Source organism: Coffea arabica, chromosome 10e, assembly GCF_036785885.1.
Source record: "Coffea arabica cultivar ET-39 chromosome 10e, Coffea Arabica ET-39 HiFi, whole genome shotgun sequence".
In the NCBI taxonomy this organism is placed as follows: Eukaryota; Viridiplantae; Streptophyta; class Magnoliopsida; order Gentianales; family Rubiaceae; genus Coffea; species Coffea arabica.
In genome coordinates this window covers 7,489,483-7,500,630 of record NC_092328.1, presented here as the reverse complement: position 1 = coordinate 7,500,630, position 11,148 = coordinate 7,489,483, and the positions used below count along the sequence as shown (strand labels likewise).

Genomic DNA, 11,148 nt, shown 5'->3' with positions numbered 1-11,148 from the left:
TAGGGCACATAATTTATGTGAGCTAATTCATGTAAATAATAGTCCCTTTATATATATATATATATATATATATATAAATCATAGGTATCTGGATCCATTTTACAATTTACGGCTAATCTTGTGAAAGGAAACTCTCTCGACATTGTCCTTTCACGTAGATAATGGTCCATGACATATGTGGCTTACCTGTGAATGAGAATGAAATCAAAGGGAAAAAAAGTTAAAAACAAAATAGTACTTGCAGCTAATAATAAACCAGAGAAGTAAATACAACCAAAAAACCAAACCAAACCAATGGGCAGTGAAGATTGAATGACGTAAGAATGAGGTGTGGAAATAGAGTGGTAGTATGATGAATGATGATGATGATGGATCCATCCGGGCGGGTCAAAACATGTATGATGCTATGTCATCCCATGCTTAAGAAACAAGCGTGCGATGGTGGTAGCAGTTAATGATGATTAAATGAGTCTTCCTTCAATTAAACCAAAGATCTCCAGTCAATCGGCCCAACCCCCCACTCCTCCCCTTCAGCGCGTCATCACATTTCCGCTGCTTCAAGACGATAATAACCGCCGGATTGAATTTTGTATCTCACGCGCGATGAGGTGAGCGCGGAAGGAGCAGAGCTCGGCGCATCTGCGGGCGTAGGGGAGGAGGTTACATGTCGCCTTCGTAACCCGGCAATCCAACTCTAAAAGCCGCTTTCCTGTCTCCCAACCGCATCATATGGCCTCCCTCTTGTTTTCCCCTTGTCCCCTCCTAACTTATACCCTCACTAATTGCTTTCCTGCGTATCCCTCACTCTACATATTCTTCCCCGCTAAACCATTTTCTTTTTCTTTTTTTTTTTTTTAAAAAAAATTTGTCCCTCTTTCTTTTGAAACCTAATCCCACCCATTTGAATAATACACTGATATATCTGAGATAAAAAATATATATTTATAAAAAATGTAAGAATTTTAATTTACATAGAAAAAAGTAAAAATTTTTTAATAGAAAATTGCAATTCAAACAGCACCTTATTTTATTTATTTATTTATTTTTACAAACACCGCCTTTGTTTCAAGGTTTTCGCGATTTCTGAATACATGCTAGAAATAAGTCTGAATACATGCTCTTTTGAATACATCCGATGATGAGTTTAGACCGTGTTATTTACTTAGTAAAACAGACGAGAATTAGTATAAAAGATAATAATATAAATGTGTGTAAATATACTATAACTATTTTTCTAAGTTCATATCAAGCATGATACATGTAAATTTTGGAACTTCAAAATTGTAATTTTTATCAAACTATTTTGATAGAGTTTCAATAACTGAATTTTGAAAAGCCAAAAGAGTACGTAAATATGCACTGAAATGTGTTATTCCATCTCTTGCCCTTGACTATTAAACGACAAAAAAAAAAAAAAAAGGAAGTCTACTAGTTATCGAAAAATTATACTCTTTCCGTCCCACTTTGATAGTCCTGATTTTTTTTCACACAGTTTAAGAAAAAGTAGTTAACTTTGTTGGAACAATCAATTTAGGTAGTTTTTTTTTTCCTAAAATACCCCCATATTAATTAGAGTACAACTTTATGGAAACTTGTGAATTGTTAGTAAAAAAAAGAATGAACTCTCATTAAATGGAGTAGGTTTATAGCACTAACAACTTACATTGAATAAGGATATTTTAGAAAAATTAAAATACAACTACATTCTTTAATTGAAAGCGGACTATAATTTGGGACAGACGAGACGAAAAAGGAAAACATGACTATCAAAGTGGGACGGAGGGAGGGAGTATTAGTTTTATCTCATTTCTACCCTTGCAATGTGGGAATATTGGGCCCCTTTTCGTGGCCTACAGCATCTGACAACATTTACCTGGGGTCCATGTATGTTTGGCATGTGAGTGGGGGGTATTTATGACATAAAAATTATGGTAATACATGCAGGTGCAGCAGCATGGACATGGTGCTAGAAAAACAGACGAATCTTTCTGATCAATAAAATAAAATCAAAAAAAAAAAGAAGAAGAAGAAGAAGAAGAACCCATAGAAATGGAAAAGCAAGAGGAGTAATGAGTGGGATGGTTGAAAATTGTTAAATTTGGCTGAACAAGGACACTGTACTGTTTTTCTTTGTCTACCATAATAATTATTTTGCTGGCCAAGTCTTTTGATATTATTTATTATTATCATGGTGTTCTTCTGGTGATAGATCATTGCTGCATTGCATTTCCTGGCGGTGGTGTTAAAACGGCAAAAATCCCCCAATTCCGCAGGCACAACACATCAGTCATCACACCCCTTGTTGTTTGTTTGGCATGCATCTTTTTAGCAGCAATGCAGTCAGTTGTGATGTCTTCTTCTTCTTCTATCTAGTCCAATTATTAAAGGTCAAAAAAAGAGTTTTCTGGGGATGTGAAATTCCAGAATTGATGAAACTTTACCCTAAAAGCTTGGGACCTTTGCTGGCCTCATCCTAATCTTTCCAAGGCAAATCAAGAAGACTGTGTCATGATTTGGATGCCATCCTAATCCTTTTCACTTGATCGGATGCTACCAAAACATTGACAAATTTGGTAACATATGAAGCCAACTTGTGGAGGGGTTTTCCTGAAGTAGATCCATCTTTATCATCCTCAGTATATATACAAGGAGGGAGTGAAAAAACTCTACTGTACCAAAACATTTTTTTTTTCTTAACCTATTTTAATGGGGTCAATTCAAACTAGAACAATTGGAGATTTTTCATATGCATTGCCATTGAATACTTGTTTGGTTTGGTTTGAACATGTCCTATTCTTGAGTTCTCACTCTAATTTATTGTTTTTTTCCCCCCTCAAAGGCTTTCTCCCTTTCACTTGTCTTGTTCATTCATATCGATGATGCCAAAAACACAACATTTTGTTATTGAAGATAGTGCAGAAAGCAAACCAGACGAGAAGAAAAAAAAACACTAATATAATCTTTTCCCCAAATCTTTTGTGGGCTATATGACATTCCTGTTAGCACAAGAGGAAGAAAAAAAATAAAATTCTTAGCTTAACCTCTAGTTAAAGAGAAATTCTTGGGCTGTAACATTTGAAAGAATAATTGTTAGACCAATTTCTTGTTTTATTTCTGTGGCTAAAGCAATTGTATTCGGATAACATATAGTAGTATTAACTCAGACAACATGATAACTACAAAAGCACCAGCATCTGTTCGACCTAAACCAAAAAAAAAAAAAAAATGGGACAAATTGGATCTCTACTCTAGGGCAAAAATGCAAACTTATATGATGGTTGTCCAATTCTCTAATAAACATCAAAAGAATTCACCTGAGGAAAACCATATATATTTCCTAATATGGAGAAATTTTACTTAAATATATTAACAACAAATTACTTGAAACTAAACCATTTGACTCGGTTCAGTGGTCAGGATTAGGGATGTAATCGAACCGAACTGCTCGCGAGCAGCTTGGTCAAGAGCTTGACTCGAACTCGGTTTGACTGATGCTCGAAGGCTCGACGAGCCTTATCGAGTATTTTAATTTTAATTATTTAATATTTTAATTTTAATTATTTAATATTTTAATTTTTATTATTTAATATATTATTATTATAAAATTACCCTTATACCCAAAAGAATTGTCGAATTTACGAAATGTTTCAAGTCATATAAAAATTTTAAAAGGGTAATAATGTCTTTTCGCTCAAAAATTATCAAAAAAATGAAATTTAATAACTCGAGTTCGAATGAGCTCGAGCGAGCTCGATAAGACTCGAATGGACTCGAGCTCATACGAGTCAAGCTCGAGTATTGCGAGCAAGTTTCGAGCTCGAGCTCAAGTTTCAATAATACTAATCGAGTCGAGTCGAGCTCGAATATCGCGATACTTGAGCTCAACTCGACATACAGATAGGGGTGCTCGAGCTCGAACTTCAATAATACTACTCGCTTGAGCTCGAGCATCCCTGTCTGTATGTCGAGTCGAGCTCAAGTATCGCGATACTCGAGCTCGACTCGACTCGATTACAGGCCTAGTCAGGATATAGTCTTGTTTGAATTGTATTTTTCTGAATTTTTTGTAGAAAAATTACTGTAGAAATTTGATATATATATATATATATATATATATATATATATATATATATATATATATATATGAGATAAAAAGATGATTAAAAAAATGTATTCACTAGCAATTTTTCTTATTTTTCTATCCAAACATGGTTAAGGGTGGGAAGGACGTGGATAAAGTTTTTCAAATAGTTGAGGGTGAAAAGTGAGTGAAAAAGAGTGCGAGGTAAAAAATTACTCGAAACTTTTCAAGAGTTACAAATGGTTATTACGTGCAATCATAGATATTTTTTTGGAATGTTCCTAATATGCGTATACACTTGATGGTTCTCTGTAGTCTTCCAACCTATGAAATCAGAAAGTTTAAAAACAAAAAAATCGGATGCAAATCTTTGCCAACCTCTTTTTGATCAAGAAGGATCAAAACAAAAGCAAAATAGACAGCTAACTCCTTTTCACTTTTTACTTTTATTCCCCCCACGCCCACTTCTTTGCATTTTTTCTCCGGTCCGGTCTTCTGTTCGACTAATGGATTAACCCCTAGTCTTAAGCGGTGGATTCATGGAAGTATGATTTATTAGTTGACATCAAAAGAAAAGAATTTAATCAATTCTGTCCCATTTTAATATTATTATATTTATGAAATTAACAAAAATTATTGAGCGAAATATTTCTATCTTATTTTAAGTATAAGTACTTGACTACAATTTAATTATTTTTTGATGATTCATAAATTATATTGTGTTAAAGCAAGATGGATTGTAGTTTTTTTTTTAAAAAAAAAAGTTTATATTTTTCATGATCATATTTTTTAATTAAAATTTTAATTTCAAATATATCAAATCATTATAATATATTTTTCTATAAAAATTTAAAAAAATAGTAATCTAAATGAGATTTAAAGAAGGCATGTGGCTATAGTTTAAAGAAATTCCTTTGCTTTTCTCCCTTTTGGTCAGTCATAAAGAAATTCCTCTTTTTTTCTTTTGTTTTTTATTCTTGGAGTTGGTTTTTGGTGTATTTATTTTAATAATATAGGGGAGGCATTGAGTTTCACATAGGACAGCAAATAAGCTTTTGTAACTTTGTGCCTAAATGGAGGGTCCTTAGTCTCTCTCCTCTCTCTCCCATCTCTCCCTTCCCTTCTCTCAATGCTCTGCAAAATCACAAGCCTCTGTAACCTGTACTTACCCCTTCATCATCATCATCATTATCATCATCATCTTCTTCTTCTACTAGTACTTGTTTCCTTCTCCATTTTGACCCTTGTCTATATTGTTGAGCTTCCTACTTCACAAACTAGCTGATCTGAAAGGCTTTTCATTTGACTGGTGAGTGCTAATAGTTTCTTCTCCTTGGCTTTCATTATACCGGATACCCTTCTTTGTTGAGGGAGTTTTTGGTGCAGTTCTTTCACCATTTTATTATTTTGGGAGCAAAATTGCAACTTTGGTGAATTAACACGCTGTCTTTCTTTTCTTTGGGTAGATCTATTGTGTTACTTCTCTTTCTTTCTTTCTTTTTTCTCCGGCAGTATTTGTTTGTGGTAATTATGTGGCATGCATTCTTTTTTGTTTCTCTCTATTTTCCCTGCTTTTTACCATCCTTAATTATGAATTTAATCCAAAATATTCATGTATGATGCTTTTTAACCTTTCCTTTTGTTGTGGGATTTTTCTGTCTTGGGAGTTCTGGTGGGTGGTATGGATATTTGGGTAGCCTTAAAGTTGAGTAGTTATTTTATTTAAAGTTCAGTTTTGAACTTTACATGTTCTGCTACTTATGAAATCTGCTCGCTATTGATAGTATACTTTCCGAGATGGTTAAATTTGAAAAGGTTTTTGAGAGAGAAAAAAATCTTGAAAATGCTGCCACATGCATCTGTGGACATACAGTTGGCTTAAATTATGTGAACAACTATCTTGCAATCTTGATCAAATGTTAACTTTTTTTTTTGTTGGTATTCTTTTGCTATTTAGGGATAGGAAGAGAAGTGTAACGAGCGTTTTCTGAATTGAGCAGGTTTTGGAAAGAAAGGGGGAAAAAAAAACAAAGTGGAGTTTAGTTTAGAAATCTGATGTCTACACCACTGCTTGGTGTTGGGGAAGAAGAGGGTCAGAGCAATGTGAGCTTGTTGACTTCTTCTTCCTCCTTAGACAGTTCGCGACAGAATGGATCAGTTTTCAAAGAGCGAAACTATATGGGATTGTCTGAGTGTTCATCGGTGGACAGCTCTACAATTTCCAACATATCGGGTGGCAGCAATGGCAGCTGTCTGAATTTGAAGGCAACTGAGCTCAGGCTTGGGCTTCCTGGGTCCCAGTCACCTGAGAGGGATTCAGAACTTTGCCTTGTGAGCTCTACCAAACTTGATGAGAAACCTCTGTTTCCTTTGCATCCTTTGAAGGATGGGAATTGCTCGAATTTGCAGAGAACGAGTACTTCAGGCAACAAAAGAGGGTTCTCAGATGCCATGGATGGGTTCTCTGAGGTGAATTTGCTTATTCTACTGAAAAGCAATTGGATTCTTTAATGGGGTGTGAAGAAGGGGTCTTACTGAGGAACTATCATACTTGTTTTACAGGGAAAATTTTCTGAAGTTAATGTGATGTTATCTCCCAGACCTTCTCTGAACTCCAGCATGAAATCAGTCTCTGCAAAAGAGACTACTGGTACTCAAGCTGCCAAATTGAAAGAGGTTGTACCCCAAAGCACTGTCCAGGAGAGGCCTCGCACTGTCAATGAGAGTGTCTCAAACCGAGTTGGAGCTACAAGTAACAACACTGGAGCCCCAGCTCCCAAGTAAGTTTTTACATGAATTCAAATCTCTTAAATGTATTAATGTTGACTTGATAACAAGAATGTCTTGTTCATAATCTTTCAATGATTGCAGGGCACAGGTTGTGGGCTGGCCACCTGTGAAGTCATTTAGAAAGAACACCTTGGCTCCCACCTCAAAGGTTGCTGAAGAAGTGGATGGAAAATCTGGACCTGGTGCACTTTTTGTTAAGGTCAGCATGGATGGTGCTCCATATCTAAGGAAAGTGGACCTTAGGACATACTCCACATATCAGGAGCTCTCTTCCGCCCTTGAGAAGATGTTTAGTTGTTTTACTATTGGTGAGTGATTACTTGAAACCTACAACTTTACACGCTACTATGCTATATATGTGGGATTTTGACATCAAGCATTGGTTTGCCGAAATCATTTGTAATGGTTCCGGTTACTACCCTCTCTTGGTATAATGTCAGGTCAATGTGGATCTCATGGAGTCGAAGGGAAGGAGGTGTTGAGTGAGAGCAAATTGAAGGATTTGCTGCATGGATCAGAATATGTTCTCACATATGAGGACAAGGATGGTGACTGGATGCTTGTGGGTGATGTCCCTTGGGAGTAAGTTCTAAACATGCTAATTTCTGTTGATGATTTTCCTCATATGGATTATATACGTTGATTGCATCATTGCACTGCCCAAATACAATCTGAGAGTGACTTAGTTAGCATGAACCATTTGCATCCCAGGTGGAGTAGGACAGAATTGCTTCTTGCTTCTGTATGAGAAACTGGTGATTTATTTGGAGACAAGCTTATTCTTGCCTATACTATTATCGTCAATGTTATTAATGACGTTCCCATGTCAATCAAAACATTTGAAACTGTCATGACCTGCTGCTATTGTTGTTAAAGCACAAAAGTCTCGAGTGTCACTATGGAATTGTTTTCATGACCTTCAAATTTGTGATACTTGCCTTTTCCTATTATGCACAACTCGTAATTCAATAAATAGCTTTATTTATTTATGCTGCATGCCAGACATAATCAAGTTCATTAGATCTCAGTTGTCTTCTGGAATGGGAAAGAGAGGGGGGGGGAATCTAAGCTGTTACTGACAATAATCAGGAATATGACTATGCAAATTTATGAAAGAGATATAACTTTCCTACCCTGGCGTTCAAGTTGGATAGAATGTGGCTTCTTATGTTGCTATAAGGGCTAACCTTGCCAGGAGTCACCATGGAATTTAAGATGTTATGTGTTCAAAATACTTGTTCTATAAAGCAAGGTATAGACGCCCTCTAATGTTTCTTCTGGTTTTTGACAGAATGTTCATTGATACATGCAAGAGACTGAGAATCATGAAGAGTTCTGATGCTATTGGTCTGGGTTAGTATTCTTTGTGGTTTATAGAACTTCTGCTTACCACAAATACAGTAAATATTGACTTTGTTGTGATTGTGTTCAATGCTCTCTCTAGTGTTCGATCATAATGTTATTGTTGTTACTTTTGATGTTAATACATAGATTACCTATTACTTGAAAAGGCACACACCTGGCAACAGGTATTCAGCCTGTAGCAATATGAGGCTTTGCATTTGTATATTTTTTATAGCTTGAACATGTTGATACTTGAATTTTGAACTGTGCACTATCATCTGTCAAGAAAGGCATCCTTTTAACTGGTAATACAAGTGTAATGAGAGAGAAGGAATACATAGAAAAGCAGCAGTTATAGCAAGCTTTAAAGAATCAGTTGTGCAAGGTTCCTTGATGGAAAACAAGTAGATGAAAATAGCTATAAATTTCTGCTACCCTGATTGGATGACAACAGTTGTGTGCTTAGTGATTTGTGTACAGAAATAAATAGTTGTCGTCAATTTTGTTTGTATGATGGATTTCATCCACTTTGTGTGATTCAACCATGGATCTGTTTTAAAAAATGTAAATGGGTTAGATGTCATATCTGTAATGTTGAGGTTGATAAATTGAGAAACATCTAACTGTTAAATTACTGATGGAAACTAGAATGCCTATTGAAAGTAAGCATAGAGGAATGGAAAAGGTAAAGGGCGAATAGAAGAAAGTAATTAATTAAGAATGTTTAGTGTTACGTCATTTACTGGAAGTTATGATTCATGTAGAACTGAAGGGAAAAGATTCATTTAAGTGACACCAGATGGTGACATTAGTCCTTTCTTAATTTGACTGAGTTGCTAAATTCTTCCAAGCGTCTTCAAACTCGCAAAGCTTGTTAGTTATATTTGAAACTTTTATATCTTGTTGCCTTAAAGTGCTGTACTAAGCATAATTCTAGTTTTTGCCGATTCAAGTGGCACCTGCTGCTTTCTGAACTAGCTCTGTTTTCAATTGGAAGAATTGCTGTATTTTCTACTTATTTCACAGAATTGCTTAATTTTGATTGTGGCGGAAAATTCACCCTCTCTAGATCTGTCATTTTGACCCTGTGATGCATGTACTTCTTTAATATATTTCTGCACTTTCTGCTTTTGGAGTCCTCAACTTCACTCAAAACGGGTTGATCTCTCATTAACTTATCTTCAACTGTCTTCAGCTCCTAGGGCTGTGGAGAAAAATCGGAGCAGGAACTAGTCACCGTTGCTTCATGAATGCTGCCATCTATCCAGCAATGCACAAGGAAAGGGAACAGGGGAATGGTTTAAAGAAGATCATGTTCACATCCATGAAGCCTAAGGGTGTAATCAGATGGCTTTGGGCAGCATATCATGGGGTAGATGCTTATGTTATTGTCATTGCGTTTTCATTTTCGTGTAATTAATGTCCCCAACTTTTGTATGTAGTATTTCAACTCCTAAGGTCCTTCACCTGTGTGTTGTGCAACTTATGCGTGCTGTCGGTTCCTTTTCCCAACATTAGGATGTAAAAGTGTATTGCGTGTTAAGCATCTTAATGTACCGAAGTATGTTTTTATGTGTGTACTCATTACTCGATGACCCGGTTGCTCGTAGCTTGAGATCTTAATTATTCACTTCACTGCCAAGTTTAGGATGCTATGTGATTGCATAATTATGTGCTCTTCATCTATCGTGGAGTCTATTGTAGTGATGTAGCCAAGCTCAGTTACTCTGCCTAATCTTTATTACTAATTTTTGGAGGTAGATTGATATCAGTTCTCAGCCTTCCATTATTGAAATCCTTTGCATGCATGCTGCAAGTGTTTGTAAAGCAGTAGCAGTCAGAGAAGGCTTAAAATCAAAGGGGAATGAAACACCACTGTTGAGATATAAATGGCATGAGCTCCAAAACTCGAACAGAAGGATGTCTAAAGGTAGTAATAAATAAGGAAAGAGAAATAAAAGTACTAAAAATGGTTGGCCTCCTGGAATCCTCTGCATTATTGTAGTTCTATCCAAATAATTTGGTTTGGTGCAGAGGGATCAATCCTCAAAAGCGAGTATTGGGTAATAATGTAGTGGAGTACATAACATGTCAGCAGTGACTTCAGGAGCTTTTTATTTAGCTAGCCTGCCTAGCAGCAAGCATTTCAGCTATACTATTAGTACCCATCAGCCAGGGAATCAGATTACCCAAAAACATATTCAAAGGACAAGCTTGACATTCTTTTCTAATTACGAAATTGTTGTTGAAGGCTAACCAGACAGAGTGCATTATTGAGATTATATATTAACCACAATGGCTTCCATCCTTTAATCGCCATTTGCCAACTTAATCATATGGAATAACAGGAGTAGAAGGTCTGGGGTTTTAGATGTGAAAATCTGCTGCAGTTACATAAAATTTCACCTCTGTCCTTTGTTTCTTTAGCTCTGTAAAAACAATTAAAAAAATAAAGATAAAAACCTTTGCAAAAAAATTTTTTTTTTTTTGGGTCTGCTGCATAATGTCATATTTTCTTGACTGCACTGGCTGCTGCATGTATTCTGAGATCTGGGTTGTGAAGTTAATGAACCAATCTCTGTAGATTCCACAGGGGTCAAAATTCATCTCTTGTTTCTGCGTCTCAGACCATTGTGTAGTTAATAAGTCACTGTTTCTCAATGGAAAAAGAACAAAAAAAAAAAACAATTCTATGCAAAAATTTATCTGCGGTTTTGAAAGTCTGACACAAACATAAACAGCAGCAGCAGCAGAAGGGGAGGAAATAGGAATGGTACAGTTATAGAGCAAACAAATGGATGCCGGGAAAGAAGCCAGCATCAAAGTCTAAAACCCCAATTTACGAGACTAACTGCTGCTCATGTACCCGGTAGTACTTAAACATACTGGTCATGCACCAAAGATGACAAAAAGATCATTCAGTCCTGTGACTT

The 11,148-nt window shown here is 35.9% G+C and overlaps 1 protein-coding gene across 2 annotated transcripts; it reads left to right on the top strand.

Annotated features, from left to right (window-relative positions):
- The first annotated feature begins 5,116 nt into the window (after positions 1-5,116).
- On the top strand, positions 5,117-9,807 carry LOC113711894 (auxin-responsive protein IAA8). 2 transcript variants are annotated; one of them, XM_027235129.2, is made up of 7 exons: positions 5,117-5,390; positions 6,082-6,550; positions 6,644-6,861; positions 6,953-7,179; positions 7,312-7,453; positions 8,163-8,224; positions 9,411-9,807. In XM_027235129.2, exons 2-7 carry the CDS (start codon positions 6,137-6,139, stop codon positions 9,446-9,448), a joined length of 1,101 nt encoding a protein of 366 aa, XP_027090930.1. In that variant the 5' UTR covers positions 5,117-5,390; positions 6,082-6,136; the 3' UTR covers positions 9,449-9,807. The 2 variants fall into 2 exon arrangements, with proteins under 2 accessions (XP_027090930.1, XP_027090928.1); XM_027235127.2 differs by having other exon boundaries at positions 5,119-5,390; positions 6,039-6,550.
- Positions 9,808-11,148: the final 1,341 nt, after the last annotated feature.

Bases quoted from the DNA above. Each gene is read 5' to 3' on its own strand.
- LOC113711894 (XM_027235129.2), top strand. From the start codon at position 6,137: ATGTCTACACCACTGCTTGGTGTTGGGGAAGAAGAGGGTCAGAGCAAT. The intron at 6,862-6,952 runs GTAAGTTTTTAC...CAATGATTGCAG, and splicing joins ACTGGAGCCCCAGCTCCCAA to GGCACAGGTTGTGGGCTGGC. The intron at 7,454-8,162 runs GTAAGTTCTAAA...GGTTTTTGACAG, and splicing joins GTGGGTGATGTCCCTTGGGA to AATGTTCATTGATACATGCA.